This window comes from Siniperca chuatsi, linkage group LG5 (genome assembly GCF_020085105.1).
Source record: "Siniperca chuatsi isolate FFG_IHB_CAS linkage group LG5, ASM2008510v1, whole genome shotgun sequence".
Taxonomy (NCBI): Eukaryota; Metazoa; Chordata; class Actinopteri; order Centrarchiformes; family Sinipercidae; genus Siniperca; species Siniperca chuatsi.
This window is the reverse complement of record NC_058046.1, coordinates 17,110,178-17,133,544: the sequence shown is the minus strand read 5'-3', so window position 1 is coordinate 17,133,544 and position 23,367 is coordinate 17,110,178. Positions and strand designations below refer to the sequence as shown.

Genomic DNA, 23,367 nt, shown 5'->3' with positions numbered 1-23,367 from the left:
AGAACACAAGAGTTGAAAGTTGAAACTTCAGTCAAAAACTGTCAACAGAGAGAGCGGCAATGATTTCAATTTCATACAAAAAATGCTTCGTTTGGACATCGCAGTAGTTAGCCCATACAATACCGTAAGTCTTTTGAGGAAAATTTGTACTTGAAGAGTTTTACCCACACCAAAATTACAGTAAATTCAGTCCGACTGTTAGAGAAAACCACTGTAATATTCAAGCACCGCGGATCCACTGCAGCACGTTAAATACTCGACGCCTTGCCGTTAAAGGAGTATTATCTGCACCGATAATATTACCATACTTTGTCCCACCATGGTTGGCTAGTGAAGGTTGTAGTAAGCTAGTTAGACAGCACTTGCAGAATTCGGAAGTTGTTATAATATTATATTGGTGTAATTAGGCTGTGTATAAAAATAAAATCTGAGGTATTATGGGAAAGAGAGGGAACATCTGTATCATAAAGCAAATATAGTGTTCAGAGACTACTTAAATAGTCGTTCACCGGAAAATTGATTGATTATGTCGTCATGTATACAAATTTGATGTCCACAGCTTCTAAAATGTAAGCATTTGCTTGAATTTGTCTATTTCACAAAAATGTATTCTTTTGGCCTTTTCAGGGTTGGTCAGACAGCAATTTCAACATCACTTTGGCCACTGGTAATTTGAGACATGTTGTAGACTTCACAATAAAGCAATTATAAAAAGAATCCTTAGTTTGAATCCTGTAGAGAAATTTGATTATTATTTATTTATAGGTTGATAGCCTAATAGAATCTATTCTCTCTGGATGACGTAGGACAGACATTTTTGTGGTCAACTCTCTCAGAGTTTTCACAACAAAGTCCCCTCCCTCCAACCAGCCACGACAGCATCTTGACTGCATTTAAACCATGTTTCGTAAATCCCACTCAACCCTTCCTTCCCAGACACTCCTCGAGAGCTCTTCATGTAAGAAGAAATCTGTCAGATTGTAAACCACACATAAATAATGTTTTGCATATTTTACTACAATAGTGCAGATGAAAACTTGGTGTAAAAAGAGTCTTTTCAAGTCTTCGAAAGGAGAGTCTGGTTTCTAAGAGCAAGAGATGAGCAAGTGTAAGCTTTAAACAGACTCACATTCCTCTTTATGTGATTAAGTTTTGTAGTTTACAGTGCACTGACCAATTTAGGCTACAGAACAGTACATGCATGCCTGATTACTGCAGTCAAATCAAGGCTTGATGTAGACTCAGTATGTGTAATCTTTTACTGGAAGTACTGCAGTGACAATGGTCTATGCAGTTTTGACCCTCAATCTTCCCAGTGGATGGGAATGAAAGTTAGGCTAATTACACCACCAGTATTTTGCTGTCACAGGTTGTATTGGTCCAACACTATACTTTTACACAACCATAATCTTAACTGAGGACTGCCTTACATTTGTGACTGAGCATGGCTTAGGTTTTCACAAATGTAACTTATTCCTATGTAAATATTGGAGATGTGAAAATGACCTGTTATTGTGCAGCTGAATCCAGGGTTAGCAAGATGTTGTATACAACATTATAGGTAAGAGTTGAGGTCTGGAGGACAACGCTTGCAGGGTAGCAATGTATGTTTGTTTGAAAGGGTTGCCCTCTTGTTGAAATTAGTCATCTCTTCAATGATTTGAATGCAGAGCTGAAGCTGGTGTGATCGCTGTTCGGCTGTGGCTCACTCCTCTTTGTTCCAGCAGATTACTTTTTCTTTGCAAACAACCAGCAGCACAGTTTCTATTCTGAAATGTGTTATTGACTGAAGTAATATTTATTCCTTGTGTGATTTCACTGGAATTCAAATGATGTAAATTTATTATTTATCGCTTATGCTATCTAGTATACATTTTCTGTGAACAAGGACTCCATTAGTTTGGCTTGCAGGACCATATAACTATGCTGCCAGCAGTAGCGCTTTCGTTGCTCAGCTTCCGTCCTCATTTAATTTGTCACCCAGTGGTTTAAAAGTGTCATCACAGCTAGCAGTAGAGTTATAATTATTATTCTAGATTGTGTGAAGGCAGTATGTTCACTTGGAGGAGTAAAGAGACAAATGCATTGTAGTAGGTAACACATAATAATAATAATATGAATAATAAGAAGACACATTGCCAATGATGTTTGATATATGTGTGAAACTTGTCACCAATCTCAAATGCTTTTGCTACCTTATGATGACAAGAAATCATTTAATTTTTAAGGTGTTGAGAATGTGAGCGAAGGCACATCTTGTCATATGAGATGGAGCATAACCATGACCCATTACCACTACATCACAGTCACCTCTGCAAGTACCAAAAGTGTCTATAATTAAATTACAGTGTTTTTTCAAACCTTGTCTTTATGTTGAGCCATGCATCAATCAAGTTATGGTGACACTTTACTAATTCTGCCTCTGACATGATCATGGTATAAGCCAGTTCAGACAGATTTGTAGACATATGTTTTAACTTTTAAGCCTTGATGTATTGTAGTACTTGTTATATTTGTTAACACTGTTTCTATTTGTCAAGTGGCTTAAGATAGCCAGTACCTGGAAAGAATATTGAAAGAAAGGCTATGGCACAGTCTGCTGCTGGTTAGGGCAGCACTGCCTTAATCCCTGACTGATCATGATAACAGTGGACCAGCCAAAGAGTTCTCCTTTTCTTCTTGAAACCATTGCATTGGAGAAAGCATGAGGGGAAAGTCCAGTGAAAGGACAGTGACTGGCCTAATTGTCAGGGCCAATTAAATTTTCTACTCTGTATGATCTCCTCATTTAAGACACAATATGTATAATTAGAGGCTCTCTTTGTGACTCATTTGCCTAGTACTTCCTGCACACTGTTGTCTTGCAGTTTTCATATGAGGCAATGCTGAAGAAGTGACAATGAAAAGCTTGATCAAAAAATGACAGAGGGTGGACAAAAAGAGGATAAAGGCTGTGTGTCAAAGCTGTAGGGGAGCTTTGGTTGATGATTTAAGCATTCCAGTGATTGTGGCTGCCAATCAAGTAACTGAACAGGAAGACTTCAGGATTGACTTTGAAGGTTTCGTGGAGCTCTCCATTCCTGACAGACAGTGCTGTTTATTTAATTGGACTGTCCTTCTGTCATCGTCCCTGCACAACAGATGTTACACTAACTAATGAGTAGCTGGGCTCACTTTATGAGGTTAAAGTTGAATCCTTCAACTCCCTTATCTTGTTCATCCCCTTCTTGAAGCACAAAGGGTCAACTTTAATCTGTTGCAAGGTTCTTTATGCATCTGCACATGTGCACGCGTGTGTGTGCTTGTGTGTGTGGAGAGGGCATGTTTATGTCTGTCAGATCTCTGCTGTATGTCTCATTTTGAATAACCTTGACCACCTGCTCTGTCACCGTATATGGTGGGAGATGCAGAGAAAGAATACAAAAAAAACGTGTTGTCACGTCCTAACTTATAGCACAGTGTCCAAAGGCGCTCATTTTCATTTTTTCAAACATGTCCAGCTTGGCTAACTGCCAATTTAGCTGTCCTTTTCCCCCCATCTCCACACACTTTGCCCTGTAGTTAAGCAGGGACGATGTCCAACTCACCTCTCGCTTCACGTGGAAGCGGTAATCATATGTTCTGGCCTGGACATCCGCAATCAAGTAAAAGTTTCTCAAGCCCTTTGAGAAGACAAACGATGTGTAGCCAGTAAACCAAAAGGACATTTCATGTAAGGGATTGCTTACATGTGATTAAACGCAGGGCTGTTATTGGCTCTTCTGGAAATGTCCTATTTCTCCCAAACTATCTGCGTGAGAAATAGTCAGTTTCATTGCAGAATCATGATTAATTTTTTATCTAGAGTGTAACATGTAGTTTTAGTGGTTGTTACAAAGCTTTGTGAGTTTAAAGAGCTTAATCAAGTTTAATCCATTCTCGAGTGGATGTTTCCAGACTTAAATCTCATTGTGGAAAGTCATGAGATGCAGTTTGTGGTTTAGTGTGAGGTTTGGATATTCAGACTCCCTTTAAGAAATATATGTATTGTAGATCTTTGGACAAATGTACACACTGAATAAAATCAGACAACAACTTTGTTTTTTTGGTAATATTCCTCTATTTATCTTTAGCAGCATGCAATTACCTTCCTGGGGCTCAGGGAGCCCACTCTCCCACACAAAAACCTGTTAAACTCCATGTGGCTCCACTGACTCAGAGAGACCCCCATTGAAGACACACAGAGGGACAATTATTACCAAATCCAAGTAGTAAAACAATGAGGCGCATTGGTGCAACTGGAAGATTAGCACAACCTTACAACATCAACATGGATTGATTAGAGGGCTGTCTTTGAAGGAGGCCCTAAGACCAAATACTATGAAATATCCTGAAAACAATGCAATGGGCTTGTTGCTGGAAAAGTGAGCCATAATGGCACCTTGTTAAGAGTTTCTTAATTCCTATCTTTGATTTTCTGCAGGTCATGAGTGGTACAGTCCGAGAGATCACTGTAACTACTGATCCAGGAACCCCCTACTTCCTGCGAGTAGACTGGGCCATAGACCTGGGTGCTGGGTTCACACTAGCCCTCACTGATGGCAACTCAGCATGGATCGGAGAAGGTAAAGATTTCAGTTTTGCAAACAGTACAAAAACACATGAAGATTCGAGGACCACTCAAATTATTCACAACACAACAGTCTCAAGCCACGTTTCTCGTGATTGAACCCACAATTTTAGGCTTATGTGTGCACCTTTTGACCATTGACTAGATTGGGTTGCCAACAGGCCTACCATTCATCAGGCTATCCAAACTATGTAGACACCTGGCTGAACCCCATCTCATAATATTGTAATTGTTGGTCCTTTACCCAGAGGGACAGCAGTGACCTTGTTTCATCATCCCTCTTCACTCCTATGCTGCAGCTTACAGGTGTATAAAGTAGATTAAACTCTACAAGGCTTGTCTTTGTATGTGCAAATCAGTGTTCAGTGTGTGTGTGTGTGCTTCCATATGCACGAGTACATTTTCTCTGGAAGGACACCTGGAACATAACTGCTCCCTAGTTTTCTATTGCTGTCCATCTGCAGAGTTGACAGGCAGAGATGGGGTTGTGACAGCTATGTGCGGGCTTCTGGGTCGTCAGTGTTTCAGTGTTTGATGTGTTAATTGGGACCCTCAACCCCGTGTGAGCAGCTGTGCAACAGCTGATGACATTCCCCTTGGTTTCTCTGCTTGCTTCCTTTTAAATCTGTCCATGCATTTCTACATAATTAATGTTTATACTTTGGCTCTGCAGTCTGCTATCACCTCCTTGCCCTCTGTCCGGTTTCTCTCAACGTACGAATGTACGACTTTAAAATTATGCAAAAATGAGAAAAATGCCTTTGTTGTGTACAGTTTCAGAAGATGAGGTGACAAGAGAAGCCAAAGATATGGGAGTTAGGAGGGAAAGATATGTTGAGGATCTTCTTCAAGCACTAACAGGAGGTGAAAGAGGACGAGGAGGAGGAAGGAGACGAGGCGACGAGGAGGTGTATTCTTTCCACCTTACTCCAGATCACTGTCATCTCTCATATCAGAAGATCTGTAATGACATCTTGGTGAGCAAAAGCTTTGGGTACATTTTTATTATTCTCTGAGTGTTGTGAAATCTTAAATAAACTTTAAACAGACACACAATCAGCAGCTTTAAGGCTGCGTCCGTCCAGACAACAGACAGACACATAAAAACATTCAGCCCCCTCATTTATTTCAGTGGGACTGCTGCATTGACACAGTGGAAATGCCAACACAGAGAAAGATGCAGGGTTTCAAAAAAAGTTGAACCCCGCTCAACTTTTGCTGCAATGCAATGTCATCCGACATGTTGTCCAAGTAAATACGTGCAAGTGCACATTTCATTTGGTAGATGAATGCCATGTTTCTACTGTTTACCTCGCGATCGTTGTGACGAAAGATTTATGTATGTATGTATTTCACTGTGATAACTTTTCGGTGTCTGACAAACCTTCAAACTCAACAGTACCTGGAACAACGTGCCTCCACCAACGCCACCAACACTGCCTGGAGGTGGCACAAGTCTCAAAATTGCAGCAGGTATTAACCTTGCCTGTGTTAAACTGCTTACCTCTCTTGCCGACATAGGGCAAAAGGATGGACTGGAACTGCAGCAGCTCTAAAACTGGTGGCACTGTAGCTCTGTAGTTGGATATGATATTTGCTGGAACTGGTTTTGGGTGCTTTGCATCATTGGTCAGGGACACATCATACATGTAGTAATGAACCATCTAAAAGAGGTATGGAAAACTCATTAACTGAAGTGGGTAGTTCGAAACTCAAGTGTTGAGGAATCTGCTGTTAAAGATCAATTTTAGAAAGGTGTCATTCTTAATTATGTAGATCTATCAGTAGTTCACCCTTGAATTCCACAACATCATGCACTTCCCTTTTGTCACTGTTCCCTGAGGATAACTGCATCTAACGACATACAACAACATAGAAAGGAAGTCTTATTTTTTATAGGGGGCTGTTAAAAAGATAAGGTTTATAGTCTCCTCATATTGTAGCAGAATTAGAAAGGCTTGCCTTCAGGCCACTGTGGAAAATGCCACAGATAGGAATCATTCCGTTTGTTACCAGTCATCCACTAGCAACAGTATAAGGTAGTTGTCAAATGGCCATAGCTCGTAAACGTTTAGGGAAAAAGGTTTGCTGATTGAAAGTAAGGTGGAGCTAGCTTACGTTAATGTAACCAACACCCCCACATTAAAGCACATCTCTTTTTAAATTAGTGCAACAGTCACTGACAAAAAACGAAAACATTCGGACAGAGACATGTATTACATTCTGTGCTAAGGCGATTCTTACATAGCTCACAGTGAGTGACATGTTTGATGGAGTACCGGTCATGGTGCTTTCAGTAGATTTTGGTGTTATTCCTACAGACTTTGAGATGATGCTGTTGCCCCCAGGGAGCAGGTCACTTGGGGTTCTGGGACTGCTGTGCAGGTAGAGGAGACCAGAGGGAGAAGGCCAGGGGGTTAGGAACACTGTAGAGGCCATAAAACCCTGATTTATGGACGGGGCCGTCCCTATCTAACAATGTTAAACAACAGTTGATTAGAGCCTTTTTCTCTTCTTTCTCAAATGCCCCCTGGCTTTCTTTGTCTCTATGAGTGCAGGCCGTGTATACAAGTGTGCCTATGCGTGCATGTGTGCATGTGTCCGTGTCCAGATATGTGCGGACATACTGTTGGGTTAAGAAGACTAACAGCCTTTGGGTGCCATACTTGACAAAACGGTTATTTCCACTGTATGTGACTTTATCTCATGTAACCACATCCCATATTTCAATAATGAAATTATGATAGTAGTATACAAGTATACAAAAAATGGATATTTTAAACAACACATTTTTTTTGTTTTCTTTTTGTGGATGCTCCCTCTTTCAGACTCAGAAACACATGAACACAAGATTTCCCAAAATGTAGCTTAGCTCAGTTTAACTGCAAAATAAAATGAACAATGATTGACTAGTGTTACTACTAGGGATGTAATAGGGATACTACTGGGGACATCCCTAGTGGTAACATTAGTTAATCAAGGGTTTTTAAAATAATAGATAGATTGTGTCAAAAAAAGAGTACAAAATCAGTGCACTCAAATCACTGAAACTTTTTCTAAATGCATGTCATCACCAGCAAGTGAAATGCAAGAGAGACAAATAAACAGCAGCCCATTTGTATTTGTTTGTATTCCCAAATTAATGGTTTTGACATGCCATGAATGAACTCTCTCATTTGTGTAGGTGGTGGTGGGTTTTTTTGTTTTGTTTTTTGCACAGGGAGAAGTTGTTGCCAAAAGGAGCAACTTAGACCACACAAAATAATTGACAGTGGCCCAAATCTGTCCAGCCCCAAGTGTGCTTTTTACAAATTTAATCCATGCTCACATTGTTGCTGACAGTAATCATCACTGTGTGCAGTATGTGTGTGGTAGACACAAATCTAAGAATCCTGAGGGACTATTTGCATTAAGTGCAAACTACCACTCTTGTCTAACACCTGCTTCTTTTCTTCTTTTTTTCCCTTTGCTCTCCCTCATTTGCCTTTTTTTTTAACACGTCAGAGGTTATAAAGTGGAACATAGTTTCTCAGCCAGATAATTTCAGGGTGCAGAAATGACCAAACATGAGGCAAGTTTCCTTTGAGAATAAAATAAAGGAGGTTAGAGACAGAACAGGTGGTGAACTTAACCTGACATTAATATTTTATGAATATGACCCCCAGAACTTGTAATGATGAATGTAATTTGGGTGTTTGTTGTTAAACTACTACTAAGCAGGTGTTTTACATGGCTAAGTCAGACATGGCTAAGGATACATTATCTCCTCCTTAATGTCTGTTTAAGTACCAATCTGTCATTGGTGGGAAAATAAATATTCCAGGACTGACACTTGCCAATGCAAACACTTCATGTCCTTGCAGATTAAGGACTTTGGAGCATTTAAGGAGAATTACCAGATCTGTACATCTGTTTAGGCCTACCTCAATTTGGCTCCCAAATATGACACAAACAACTTGAACTATATATTTTTTAAGTTTAGCGTTTTTTTTTTTATGTAGGCCTAATTGTAACTTCACTGACATAAGTTGATTACACAGTTGTGCTATGATTCTTTAATGTGGCTTACTTTATTTTACATCAATCAGTTATTACCTTCGTTGCCTCTCTATTTGTTTTGTAAAACGTACAGACTTTTTTGATTTTATAAAAATGTATTTGAGTAGTGTGGTAATTGAAGTCTGGGTGGATGAATGTGGCACTGACGGTTCCATGTTTTATGTTTGTCAAATAGAACTTGTGTTATAGTTCACTGGGGATTCCAGCTGCGCGGTACGACGCAAGCCACAAAGTTCACAGGAATATTCCAGGTTTTCTTATTGTAATTGAAACATCCCAAATTCTGAAGTGTGAAATCATGCAAAATGTACTTGTGAGTGGGTTTACACATTTGCGGCCTTTGTCAACATTATTTACAAACATTAATAATGGGCATTGATCATTTTTAAGTGTGGGGTGTTCCATCAAATTAGTAATAAAGACTAATCTACCGAATGAGAAAGGAATTGATATAATGGGCCAAAAGCAAAAACATTACAGATAAAATGATGACAATACACGAATAGGTGACCTATTTAGCTACTTTTATTGTGGTTTCAGAAAAAAAAAAAAATCTGCAGTCATTCAAACATCAAAAGCAAAAAGGAGAAATTGGTTACATGTTTGCCTTTCATAAACAGTAGTCAAGGTTTTGTTCTGCTTTTAGTGTCTGGGAAACTGTGGTACAACTGGAAGCCAGATTTGAATCCTGACCGCATTGAAGAGTCTGATTCACCGATGCATCTCTCCTGCTGTCATCACCAGCAAGTTCCACCTCACAGTAGTTTTTCACTTAGTTGTGGTTTGTCTCTGCGGTTGATGTTTACAGTATTAATGTGAGTAAACCTTAATAATGTATCCCTGCTTTGCTACAAACATCTCTGAACCCAGTATTTTAGGCAGATACCGAAGTTAAATTAAGTATTTAAACTATTTTCCCCCATTATCTGCTCTCTTGTTGGTACTGAGTCGTAGCATGCCCTGTGTTTATGGGAACATTCATGTTATCAGGGATGGACTGAGTGCTGTCGCTCCTCACTTCCTGCTCTTTATCTGGCCTCTTGCCTCTGCATGGCGGACAAGGGAGCTGATGGGACAAGCTGATCTCTACTCAGTGCCCACACTTCCCATACTGAACACCCTTGCCTGTCCTTGAACACTGTCTCTTTGTCATCATGCACATAGTGCTTACCAACTCACTTCCCTATTCCCTTAATTTTCTTTAAATAGAAAAGGGACAGAAATAGGGGATTGGACCACTGACATGTTGGATTGGACCACTATATTTTTTCCCTCATATGAAACAAGATACTAATATAAACATTGTGAAAAAGTATTATTATGAGCTAGAGTTTTTGTTTGCAAGTGAGATAGATGAACATGCTAGCTCCAGCTCTAGCTGGAGATTTCAATGATGCCACCTTACCTTAACATTACTGATTACTGGTTATTGATTAATGGGAGTTTTTGTCCTCTAATCCATGGGAATAAATGGTGGGTTTGGTCTCCAGCAATGTGTTGGACCATGAGATAAAGAAAGCTTTGTGTCCTCTGTGCCCACAGTGTGACATCATTTTCACTGGGACTGTGTTCTTTTGGCTTTGTCCTCCACACCTACGTCCCCCCTTCTCCACGGGTGTGACCTTATGGTCTGGCTAGCTGTCGGGAGACACACACACAAACAAGCAGTTAGACCACACACACATCGGACCACGTTGTAATGTCGGACAAATTTATCCTGAAATCCACATATTTTGCTAAATCTCAGATCTCGGTGTGTTTTGTCTCTTTAGATAGATAGTTATATACAGTATGCTTCATCCCAGGAAGTTTTTCAGGGTTTTCAAGGCCATGACACAGAGACGTATGAAGCATCTCATCTCACTTTAGAGGTTTTTTCCTCTTCTGTCTTGTCCTGTCATGTTAGCGGCATTGATCTTTTAATTGAAAGTCATATGTCAAATGCTGTTAGAGGCTGAAACAACAGCTATGAGCGCTTTACTTATTGTTGTTTTAGTCAAGTAACACAGTAGAAAAATGTGGCAGTGGGTCAAGGATCACAGACAAACAGTCTGACCTCCCACACATTGGCAGAGGCTGGCAACAGTGTGCAGACTGACCTTTAACTTTATCTCTGTGTCTCAGGAGAGAAGCAGAAGCTCAAGAAAATAAAGAGAGCTTTTTAGCCTTTTTTTCCCCAAGGAACAAGGAACTTAAATCAGTAAAAAAAAACAAACATTCATCACTATCTATCACTGAATGCTGCTTGTCTACATTTTCAGATTTATATCTTGTTTAGTGCATCCTTCCTCTTTCCATGCTGCCCACATTAAGCTTAAGGTAAACTTTTGGTGATCTGGAATTCACATGTTTACTGCAGTAGGTCATCTCAGAAACCCTGAAAGTAAAGACAGTGAAACACACAACCTTTGGTATTTAAAAGTAGGAGCGGAATAAATAAACAGCAGCTGAGTGTCTTTTCCAATGTTAATCCAGTAAATAAGGGTTGTGCTTCCAGCAGTTTAGATATCTATATCTGGTGTCTTAAACTGGTAATACCATGTTAACATGCTGGTCAGGAAGATTTATGGTCTTAAACGGTGTCAGTGGGTAAAACTGATGACAAAGTTTGACAAAGTCCCAGTCATTATGATGGAGTGAGACTTGTACAGTAAATGTAGGACATTACAACTTCTTAAAAGTGTGGTAATATTAGTGTACTCAGCATGTCAGAGTCCAAAGCCTTCACATTATCCTTTCTCACACAGCTGATTTATTGCCAAATGACCTTCCTCTGGAAGTACAGAGGAGCTGTAGGCACAGGTAGCAAGAGGTAGAGGAGGGGTTTGAGGAGAAGACGGAAGGGAGGTTTGAGGTAAGATCAAATCTTCTACATTTATCACACCTCAAAATTGTGCAGCTCTGCATTTGTGCATATAGATAGTAATGTGTAGCCTACTGTGCAAGTTGGTGTATCTTTGAAGTGGACGTGGTGACTTGCACACTATTCAAATTCACAATCTTAACCAAGCCAAACATCAGCCATTCTTGCTGGGCCTCTTCCTACACTAGTCTCACTGTTTTTTATTAATGGTGGACCATCTTGCACAAACACTGAATTACGACTATGTCAACTTGTCAATGACTTATGAAGCTCAGTGTCACACAAATTCCCTCTAAATCCCTTATAGGGGCCTGCACTGGATCACTGTGACATCCTGATGTTGCTCTAGACTTTTATGAGTTCTTGGGAACCTTATCCTCCTTAGATCCTGGGTGGTCTCCCCTGTGTCCCGATCCTATTAAGTTGACATTTGTTAAATCACCGATTTCCTTGTTGTGATCACGCTGGGTATTATTGGCAGCACTGGCACTAAATAAGCATGTGATTATGCAAAGAGACTTTTACAGAATTATCTCTTAATCTACATTCATTTTTATTGTGGAATGATAATAAATGGAGTCTTTATCTTTGAGCAGTCAGTAAGCTATAAATTCACAGAGCAGGGTTTTTGACCACTAGCAATTTTTTGATGAGCGACCCCTGTTTTCTTACCTCATGCTCAAAACGCACGTGAGGATGCACATGAGCCCTTGTGCTCATGGTGTGCATTTTGCTTATTGCGGAGGGTGGTAATGCATCGAAGCTTGGTGGCGTTCAAGCCCCTCAAAAACACAAGAAGATCACATGTAAACAAGACTAAGAGTCTAAAGGCACACTAGCGGCTCTGTGAGACTGTAGTTAGGGACAGCTATCATGGCTAAAATAATGCAGAAAGGATTTGGCAGGAGATACACAGTAATAGAGTTAATATTGCTAATTGTTAATATGTTAGTATTTCATGTACAAAACATTACAGAAAAGTTTGTATTTTGAGAGGTGACAAAGTGAGAGGGAGGAGGAGAAAGAAGAGAGACAACAAAATTTGACATTGAGAGAAAGAGACTGCCAAAGAACAGAGGATCGATTGAGACAGGCAGGCGAAGGTAATGAAGCTGTGGGAGCGATGTGAAGTGAATGTCCACTCATTGAAACATGTTCAGGTTCACTAGTGGAAGGGAAAACAGCTGTATGGCCTGCCAGGACAGCATCGGCCCGGGACAAAAATGACAAGAATTTTATGAGAGCTTTTGAAGATGGCGGCTTTATTACAGTGGGTCTGCGACCTCAACGCAGCTCAGTAAAGATTTAGTACCTCATCACCTTCTGGTTTCCCATTGCATCATGAGTAGTACCTCTATGTGTGTCTGTGTGTGTGTGTGTGTGTGCATGGGAGAATCTCCGAGGCATCAAGCAAACAGAGATTGTGCATCTATTTGAAAATATGTTTGGTGTGGCAGCTTTGATGAGCAGACTTGGGGTATTCTGTATTTAATTATAGCTGTTTGCTGTAGATTTAGTCCTATTTTATTTAAAATTGGAGGGCTACGATGGAATTTAGAAAATTTAACACATCAACTAAATGTTAGAACATTTGTCTGTCGCCTGTTGCAATGCCTCAGCCCTGCTCTGTGACGTGGTGCCAAAATACAAACCAAATGAGGAATGTTTTATTACATCTGAAGCCTGCCTGTGATTCCAAAGAGTCACCGACAAGAAGCAACAGATAGGAAACTGTGTGCTCACTTGCATAGTTTACCAGTGACCAATGAATTCATCCTGTATTTTTCCCAGACAGAGGAAAACACCTCATCATCTTAAAAAGTCTCCAGCTTCAAAGAAAATGTGATGTAATGGTTTGTTGCACCTGTATATTGCAGAGCTTCTTGGGATGACATTAAGGTGCAAATTCTTACTCATTTTTCACTGTAAGCAGGTTTTGGAAGCTTTAGTTGTGAGCATATGGTTATTGCCTTAAATCCATTAAACTATGCTTCAGTTTTCTAGCCCCTTACTTATGCCATGGTTGTGGTGCCAGATGTGCTTTCCCCAGGTAACTTCCTCCAGCTTCTCCTAGAGGATCCCCAGGTACTCCAGGGGCAGCTGGGGAGATGTAGTCTTAAATCTGTCCTGTTGTCTCCTCCCAGTCGGCATGCTCAAAGGGAGGCACCCAGAGGTTATGCTTACCATGTGTCATGAATGACCTTAACTGTCACCTGTCAATGCAGAGGAAATACGGTTGAGTACTGAGGTCCTCCCACATTGCTGACCTCCTCAACTGGTCATGAATAATGAAGCCAGCCAACCTGCAGAGAAAACTTTATTGCCTTAAATATGAACTGATGCTCATGCAATTTGTAACGTAATACTCCAGTCTTATTTGATCTTGCTCTCTCATTTTCCTTCTCCTTTTTCTGCTCATTCTTTCCTTCCTTTCTTAAGGTGCACTTGGGTTCTGTGGAGCTCCAGCCAGCTCCAGACCCTCTAGAGCTGAACCGGGAGATGATTGTCCAGTCCCTAAAGCGCAGTATGGATCTGGGATCAGAAAACTGCCAGCTGTTGGAGGAGAACCGTAGACTGAAACAGGAGCACCAGAGAATACTCAGAGAGTAAGGATGAGGAGGAAAGCAGCCCTGTGTTTTGTGCTGATGGATTAAAATGCGTGTTTGTGACAGAATATGTGCTGGAGGGCAAATGTCAAGTTCAAATGGAAAATACCCTGACAGAATGAAGATGTTCAGCGCTGGTATTTGTTTGTCGAATGTCTTGTTTGCATGCAAGCTCTCTTTGCTTTTTAAGTCACGCTGCCTGCTGTTTATATCCACAGCAGTCACCCAGCATGACATCATCACTCGTCGCCCATTTGACAGCATTGAGGGTTCCACCCATCCAGCCAGTTACAAACTGGGACTAACAAGTGATTCACTTGTATGTCTTTCATTTTGTATATTCCTGGTGCTTGACGTCTTTTCAAATAGCATTTTTTGTGTAATTGTTTAGCTGCTTGTTCATTCCTTGGCCAATGAATGGAGCTGTGCCATAGACGGCGGATAAGGGTGACTTATGTCTGCACAGGGTGGAGGCAAACAAACATGATGTGTACAAGTGGGAGTCCATTTGCTTGCATGTATGTTTTTGCACATACATTGGTGTCTGCGTGTTTTTCTCACCAGGCTGGAGAAGCAGGTTCAGGATAAGGAGATGTTGGAGAGTGAGCTGTACTCACGCTTTGTCATGGTGCTGAACGAGAAGAAGGCCAAGATCAGAGAGCTGCAGAATGCTGTCCACCAGCTCCAACAGACCGATGACCAGCAGAGAGATGAGGAGGGGAGACAAAGGTCAGCAGACAGATTTTACATGGCTTCCTCTAATTCTGGCTAACTTTTCTGCTTTAAAATGCAGATGAACCAGTGAAATATGTATTGTTCTGTGTTTCTCACATTTTTTAATTTTTTTATACACAGGGTCTATAAATATATGTGGTCATTACAAGAACTTCTGGGTCTGATGAAATGCTAGCTACCAGGTGTTACCTTGAAGTACATACATACAGTAAAGATTTGTCAATTGCATTGGGGGATTCAAAATGTTCACAAGGCACAGAGTATTTGACTAATTTACATTTCAACTGATATGATTTTTGATTACGAAGCATCCAAAATAACAATTTTCCTAAAGCAAGTCTTACCTGAAAAGAAAAGCAAAAACAAAGCAACAAAGTCAGTGGGGAAGGCTGCAAATAATGATTATTGTCACTATTGATTAATCTGCCAATTATTTTCTTGACTCATTATTTGGTCTATAAAACATCAGAAAACACAAATGCCCATCACAACTTCCTAGAGCCCAAGGTGATATCGTCAGATGTCTTGTTTTGTTGACCATCAGCTTAAAACCCCAAAGTATTCAATTTACTATAATGTAAGACAAGGAAAAGCAGCTAATTCTCACTTTTAAGAAGCTCGGACCATCAAATGTTTGACTTTTTTTTTTTGGAAAAGTGACATAAGCGATTAATTAATTATCAGCAAAGGTGCCGAATAATTTCCTGTCCATTGATTAATTGTTGCAGCTCTAGTCTTGTTTTCTTGCGAGTACATGCTAGACTGCCTGTTTAATCTTAAATAAGAAACACTTTATAGTGTGGCAATTCATTTAGCTAATTTACTGTGTAGCACAGAGAATTTTGAGTAAAGAGTAAATCAACATATTTAGGTCATTGCTTTAGTTGCACACTTGCATGTTTTGTTTCCAAGCAGGTTAGCACATTGCTGTCAGATCTGCGTATATGTTTGCCACACCTTTGGCTATCGCAGAACACAGACGGTGGCTAATAAAGCCTGTGTTTGTCGTATGTACGATCTTCGAACCCACAAAAATGCAGAACCACAAGGTAGCTTAGTCACTTGATTCACACTTTATTATAACAAGCATGGATATTGGACCGGGGTGTAGCAGTGGAGAACAGGCAAGGTGGAGATGGCTGAAGAGGCAGGCAGACAGGAATCCAGAGAACAGGAGCTGATCACCAGCACAGGATAATCCTTTGGGCAGAGCAGAAGACAGGATCAAAAACACGAGGAAACAAAATATACTTGCAAAGTAGTTAGCTGTGTATTTCTTAGCAGAGCCTTGACGTAGTGGTCGTACAGTGTACGGGGACGATCTGGCGTCGGTGTAGTGGAAGAGTCTGGCATATAAGCTGTGGAGACTGATGAGTAGATAGAGGACAGGTGTGCTGGTGATCAGCAGCAGGTGAGGATTCATGGAGCCGGTGACACACACACACACACACACCTACAGACAAGTAGGGGACACACAGGAAACACCAGGAAGGGGAAACAACAGAGAACACAGGGCTGAAGAGGCAACAGTGGCAGACTACCACAGTGTTATATCTTCCATCATTGCAGGCCACAGTGTATGGATGGAAGATTTTACTCATAATCGCTGCTTATGTGTCTGGCTTTGCCACCGTCCCTTGAGGTCAATAATATAAAATATTGAAAGATGATTACCCCAAGGTTTTGCCAGCATAGTAAAATGAGATGCTGTATTTTTTGAAGCATATTCATGTGTCAATTCAGTTTCCCTTTTTTGTCTTTCCACACTCTCCCTTACAGACTGATTTTTCTACATAAAAAAAACTCTTCTCTCAAACTTGTGTCATTTCCTTTAGTGACATTGGTGAAGATGGCAGTCAGGACAGAAGAGAGGAGACAGTTCAGAGCATCCATCCATCTCAGGAGTCAACTATCCTCATCACAGGTGTGTGTGTGTAGTGTAGTGTTAAGAGTGCAGTTTTTTTGTTTTTTTTTTTTTTACTTATCAGAGGAAAAACTGCTCCTAAGCCCATTATATAAACCATTCTCTGCCAACCCAGAATGAATAATTGTGTATTACAAATGAATAATATTCAAAAGAAAAATAAAGTGATTTCATATTTTCCTGCGTTAAAATATCTTGCAACAGCAATATCAATGACTCTGAATAACCAGATTGAAACATCTGCTTGCCCTCTAATTACTCAGAATAATAAATAACAAAGGCTTTTTCTCAAGGGGTAAGGCAGAACCTAACCAATGCAGTTCATAACATGATGAGAATTGGCAGTTAGCTGTGTGTTTCTGACTTAAAACGCACAAAATGTGTGTGAGTTTGATCGCAGAGCAAGCCTAAGTATCATTTTGGTTCAGGGGACAGGATTATGATTTTAGTGCATAAACACAAACCTACCAGATAACACATGTATCAGTTAGAGAGGGTTGAAGTTGGGGCCAAATAAGCTAAATGCTGAACACTTTAGGATGTGGCAGTTTCAGAAAGTAATTTAAAATGTAAAGTCTTCAGAGGCTTCCTCTTTTGATATAACTCATTTAGGACTTTCTCATAGGTCTCCGTTGTAGAAATTTACTGCTACACACCATCAACACATTGTGCTCCAGTGTTCCACTTATTTACACATGCACCATGTTTTGGTGGAGCAGGGTGTGCAAATATTGAACATAACATTTTCGCCCATTCCCAGTACTCCTTGTGATGCCATAGGTCACAATGTGACTCAATATTGGTGCAGACTCTCAGTGAAACTCTTGAGTTTTAGCTTCTTCCTCCAACTGATTTTGCAGTCCAATAAACCTGACAGCTGAATGTAATTGATTAAGTAAGCAGGGGTTTTTTGCGTAAACTTAAAAGCACACACAAGCAGAGAGTATACCCTCGGGTAGCCGGGTTCTGGGAAACACTTGTCAGTGAGTCATATACCCACCCAGCGAAGTCTGCTGTGATTGCTCTGTTGTGATCAACACGGCCGGCCATGAGGTGGTCTTCCCTTTCCTGCATCATGCAGAGCAGGTGTGATGTCACATCTGCTGAGTCATACCGCCCTGCACTACAGAGCTGGGTTCTGCTGGGATAACCCACTGCTCGCTCTCTCAATGGCCGTGTTTGTGTTCAGAGCCAAACTCAAGCCCCCCCGAGAGGATAATATAGTTGCAAAACACATTGATGTTGTAGTGACTTCAGCAGGCTCTGTTGTTTGGCTCTCATTTTCTGCACTTTCTCTCACTCACACACGTACACACACTCTCCCCTTCATGCTCTCTCACCCATCCTGGCTTCAGTGAAGATGGATGGAGGTTGTAGATTGTACGGTATGGGTCTTGGCTCACACACTTTGTCGTTTGCAGTCCAGAAGGGTTTTACAATGCTTTCTTGTGTTTTCATCTTGTCGGTGAAAATCACTCGGCACCAGCACTTATCTCGTATCTTCGTGCCTTAATGAACTTTGTCCGCTTCTTCTCTACATATTCTGAGCTTTTTAACATTATGGGTCTGCTTTCCAAAATCGTTGTGGTATTTACACAAACTCAGCTGTCCAACAAATCAGTCTCTGGGCGTTTCTCTCTTGGCCAAATGCACCGTGGTGGAAACAAGCCATATTTTCATGTCAATGGCTATTACAATATGCTAATGGGTTCCTAATGCATTGTTACTCCTTCTTGTTTACAGAATATTGTGCAGCTTTATACTGGCAACCCCAGCAACCAACTAATTCATAGCCATCTTCACAATGAGCTGAGGACATGGAACATACAGTATGAGCCACGACAATCTTTTGTGTTTACAAATTCTGTAAACACATATGTTAAATAAGTTAAGTAAACTTTGATAAATCTGTTCAATTTGACTCCCCGCCCATTTGGCTATTGCAGAGTTTAACCCAGATCAGAAACTGTGTGCACAATAGCAAATTGATGTTTTATTTGCATTTAGAAATCTACCCAAACTTTACCAACATAGTGGGCTACACAATTCCCTTTTGACATGCTTGGCCCCAGTTAACCCTCGTGCCTTGGGGTGTGTTTTCATATTGCCGAGGCCTGATAAGAGAGAGTAATGACAGAGCAGAATTGGAGACAAAAGAAGACACTCTCTCTCTGACTTGTTCCCTCCAGGTTTAGCATCTGATTGTGACAAAATAGGAAGCATATCACTCACAATAGGGTGACCGAAGATAAAAGAGATAGAGATGGAGGATGGAGAATGAAAGGAGAGGAGAGAGGCAGTGTGATTTAAGGCATCAGAGAGTATCTGAGAGGGTTGCAGTGCTAAGAGGGGGAAGAAAGAAATGGATACAAATTACGGAAATGGCCTCAGTCAGATGGACTGTTATGCCAGACTCGATTCGCTCTTCATTCATTTAATTTACCGTGAATATCAACAGTAGCATTAATTTCACCATCTTTATTAAAAGTTTTATCTCCTAATCAGACAGCATATCGAGCCTTCTAAGTATTTCTTTTTATCTAACACAACTGCGCAATCTGTCGATCTTTAAATTCGAATAGGCTAGCAGCAGTGTTAAAGGGCAAACAGGTGTGCTTGTATGTCTGTCCGTATATAAATAATTGTATCCGAGTGTGACCAGGCTTGTGTGGAATGCCAGATCTCTATTCCCGATAAAGGTCACAGGACTTTAGGTGTGGAGTTATCCAGGGTTAACAAAGGTTATCTGAGGCAATATGCCCTGCAACTGCCACAAATGTGCCACAAATGACACTGATGGAGAATCGGTTTTAAGCTATGAAGATGGAGAATTTGGGCTTTGGTAATGAAACCACCTAAGTAATCCCAAAAATTTGGAACAAGACAAGACATCAGCATGCAGGCATTTAGAGGCATTTGTTGAGAGGCATTTGAGGAACTTGCAGTCCAACAGTCAGAGGTCATTGTGAATAAAAGTAATATGATTGATTTTTCAAAATAACTGCTCTGATAGTCCAGGTATATTAGTGACATCATTAATTAAAGTAGCAACTGCAAAGTAATAATGTACTACTAACCACAGTATCAGGTGGTTTTCTCAACAGTTCTGTCTGTGTGTGTATTGTATATATTGTATGCAGGTCGTAATCTGGTGTGCCTGGGCATCTCTGTGGACCAGACTTTTTCTGATGAAGATGATGAAGATGATGAAGATGAACAACCGAGACGGAAGCGGAGGTTGCTTCATACCCCGAGCCCAGAGCCTTCTGAGCAGGATTAGTCAGATAAACTAATGCAACCAATGTATCATCATATTTGGGATCATAGTTGTTCTTGCCACTGCTTCCCCTTGATTACTTACATTTTTTAGTTCATGAAGCTGTTTTGTGAAGCCTCTTTTCACATACAGTAGCAGCAGTTCGGATGGGAACATTTAAGAGAAAACAAGATTACATATTGCAGTTTTCAGGTAGATCATATTAAGGCAACAACATGACACACAGTCGCTCCAGTCTTTTTGCAGTTTAAGAATAAGCTGTTCCATGTGGCTCCTAACCAGAGTTTAACAACAATGCAAGAAAATAATTTCAAGTTTAGTTTAATGGCCCTGTGAAACATTTTTCTCTTTTCCCTCAAATTTCAGTCATGACTTCTTTTCAGTTTCTGCAAAGTTCTGAAAAACCACCACAGTAACAGATGTGGGGCCCCCTACTGAATTTTCTGCCCTGCACATTTCTGTGTAATTATTCAACTGGTTGTCTTCATTTTACATCTTAGAGTATTGATTGCATTACTCATTAAGGACATAAAGTACTCCTCCTGCTGCCTCTGACCACAACACTGGTCTTAGATGTGGAACTGGTCTCCAGATGCTGACGAATAGATGCTATCTCCTCCTAATAAATAGAATGAGTTAAATGCAAGGGACATATTTGGGTTTTTTAAACATTTTCTTAGCAATAAACAAACTGAATGTTTTTTCATATTCTATCTATGGCATTTGACTTTTGATACTGTTCTGTTTTTCCCTTGGGATCATGAGTAGACTTGAAAATAAATTTCTATGGGTGTGAACATCTTAACAGCAGGACTTTATAAAGATGGACTCACTGGTGGGTCTGACAGAGTTTGACATTAATCAGCTTCTGTTAATGTTTGGATTTTCAGGGGTGTCTCCTGAACATCCGGCTCAAACATACAATGTTGTGAGGTCTGTCCACATTCAGCAGCTGCATGTTTTCTCATACTGTACTGATTGACTGCAATAGAATGACCAGAGGCTCTTGGACTGCTTCCTTTTGGGACTACACATGGGCTCAGACTAACATTGCATCTTGCTTCTACTGCTGCAAAAAAAGATTCTGAAAAGCAGCATTTACAACTTATGCACTATATCTGTAGTCAGAAAATACACAAATAAGTATTTTTAACACAAAAGTCACAGTAACATCTCCAGATTACGTGGTTGCATTGGGAAAGTAGGTATGGTATAATTGGTAAGTCACCTCTCCTACATTTGTTATAGTGACACTTCTTTTAAATCTAAAAACCTCATAACATCCTCCCTCAGCTTACAGTTGGCTAGCAAATAAGCAAACTAACCTGCGACTAACCAATTAAAGCAATAGCTTTTGAGTTCCAGTAAAAACATGCACTTATTCTCTCATTTGCACCCTCGCCTTTGCAGATTTCATTTGTTGCACACATCTTTTTCCTCTCTAAGCAACTAACAACTAACATCAACTTCTTGGGTAGGATACATGGTAATATAATTCAGCCTTGGTTCATATCAATATGTTGAACTATATTTCCCAAGTACATCTCCATATTGAGGGATAAAATATGACATTTAAAATGTTGTGTGTTTTATTACTACAAATTATATATTACCTCTAACTTTTTCCTTCTCTCTGATCTCTATTCCTTTCTGTCTTGTTTCCACCCTCCTCAATGAATAGATGACATCCAGGACTCATGAACATTATTAAAGCCCTAAATCTAAGGCTGTTATGATGAACAGGTTTTCTTGACCCCTATCCAGCAATGTGGCAAGCTACTTTCAGCTAGTCAACCCTCACCTCGATACACACAACCAAAAATCAGGCAACAGTGTCCTGGAGGTGTCACCAGATTTGATGCCAGATTTCGTCCCTGATTGTGAAAGCCAGAGCATGTTACTGCCATCTGGTTTGCTTTAACTGTGACAATTACCTGCCACAGCTCTCATGAGAGCTCTCATCTTCAATAAATCAAAAGACGAACAATTAATGGCACTATCTTTTCCTAAAGACTCCAGACCGCATGCTCTGTTTGGTGCTGCCGTCAAGACTTTGCCCAAATGCGTTAGTGCACATGTGATAGCAGGCACTTAACGCCCTCCAGTGCTTCCTCAGGAACTGATGGTGTTGCTGCTAATGATTTGGAGAACATGGCAGAGAATCTGGACCAGGACTATGGAAGACTTTGACTTCGCCCTGAGCTCGAATTTGGCTGCCAAGCCCCTCTGTCTTGGCTCTCTGTGAGACCGGAGAAAGAGTAACAACTACTGAGGGACAACAGGCTACACCCAGAAAACAGGGTGTCACCACCAAAGAACCGAAGCTGCTTTGTTGCTGCTTATTCATCATGTCTTGCTTATGTTTTTGTCCCTCTTTTCATTATGAAAATAAACTATATGCCATCTCTTTCATTTCCCCTTTGTAAACTAGCACTTTGCGAACAATAATTTGACCTACTCCTTTTTTTCATTTTCATCTGCCCTTTTATTCTGTAGAGGTTCTGTGGCCCAAACTACCTGATGGGTGTTTTGCAGAAGGTTAATAGGGTTATGTTGTCTCTCACTATCTTCACCTCCTCAACTCTTCCTTTACCTCTGCTACCAGCTCTAGGTCCTGAGGTCATCACAGTGTGTCTTCACACTGACAGTAAAGAAACTATTCAGGGTCTTTATCTGACCATTCTACCTTTGACTTCTGGACCTCCCTGCTGTCTTTTATGATTCTGATGATACCTACATGTCTGCTGAGGACCACAGGTGGCTGCCAGGATAATCCCACAACACGTGCTTGCTGGTTTAATAATCTCCACAGGAATGTCACACTGTCCTCTATACATCCCATTAATCAGTTTCTGAGGGTAATTTACAGATGAGTGCATGACAATGTGTGATGGAGCATGAGACAAAGTGTGAAAGATAAGGAGACTGCTGTATATTTCAGTCAGTGGTTTCATTCAGAATATTACGATAGCATGCTGATAAATGCAGAATATTCTAAAACATGCCTATTTGTGTTGTTTCATAATTTTGAATAGAACCTGGTGATAATATTTTTCTAAATGTTTCCATTTTTAACCAGTAGATTCAAGAATACATTTTTTAAAATTTGAAATATAACAAATGTTCCCCTGGAAATGCATTAAAAATACATGAAAGAGAAAGTAATATTTTAATAAATTAAATATGTATATTGAATGTTTTTCAAAAGTTTTTTGGGGAAAATATCTATTGTGAAATGTCTCACAAGATGTTAATTTCAACCTTACTGAAATAAACATTTCACTTTGCAATGTT

The 23,367-nt window shown here is 40.3% G+C and overlaps 1 protein-coding gene across 2 annotated transcripts; it reads left to right on the top strand.

Moving 5' to 3' along the window:
- On the top strand, positions 1-23,367 carry LOC122876286 (DNA repair protein XRCC4-like). 2 transcript variants are annotated; one of them, XM_044196395.1, is made up of 7 exons: positions 1-124; positions 4,463-4,604; positions 5,384-5,586; positions 13,971-14,137; positions 14,702-14,866; positions 16,708-16,796; positions 19,937-23,367. In XM_044196395.1, exons 1-7 carry the CDS (start codon positions 83-85, stop codon positions 20,074-20,076), a joined length of 948 nt encoding a protein of 315 aa, XP_044052330.1. In that variant the 5' UTR covers positions 1-82; the 3' UTR covers positions 20,077-23,367. The 2 variants fall into 2 exon arrangements, with proteins under 2 accessions (XP_044052330.1, XP_044052331.1); XM_044196396.1 differs by lacking the exon at positions 19,937-23,367 and adding an exon at positions 18,540-19,928.

Excerpts from the sequence above, each read along its gene's own strand:
- LOC122876286 (XM_044196395.1), top strand. The coding sequence starts at position 83 with ATGCTTCGTTTGGACATCGCAGTAGTTAGCCCATACAATACC. Across the intron at positions 125-4,462 it reads TAGTTAGCCCATACAATACC|GTCATGAGTGGTACAGTCCG; the intron begins GTAAGTCTTTTG and ends GATTTTCTGCAG. Across the intron at positions 14,138-14,701 it reads CACCAGAGAATACTCAGAGA|GCTGGAGAAGCAGGTTCAGG; the intron begins GTAAGGATGAGG and ends TTTTCTCACCAG.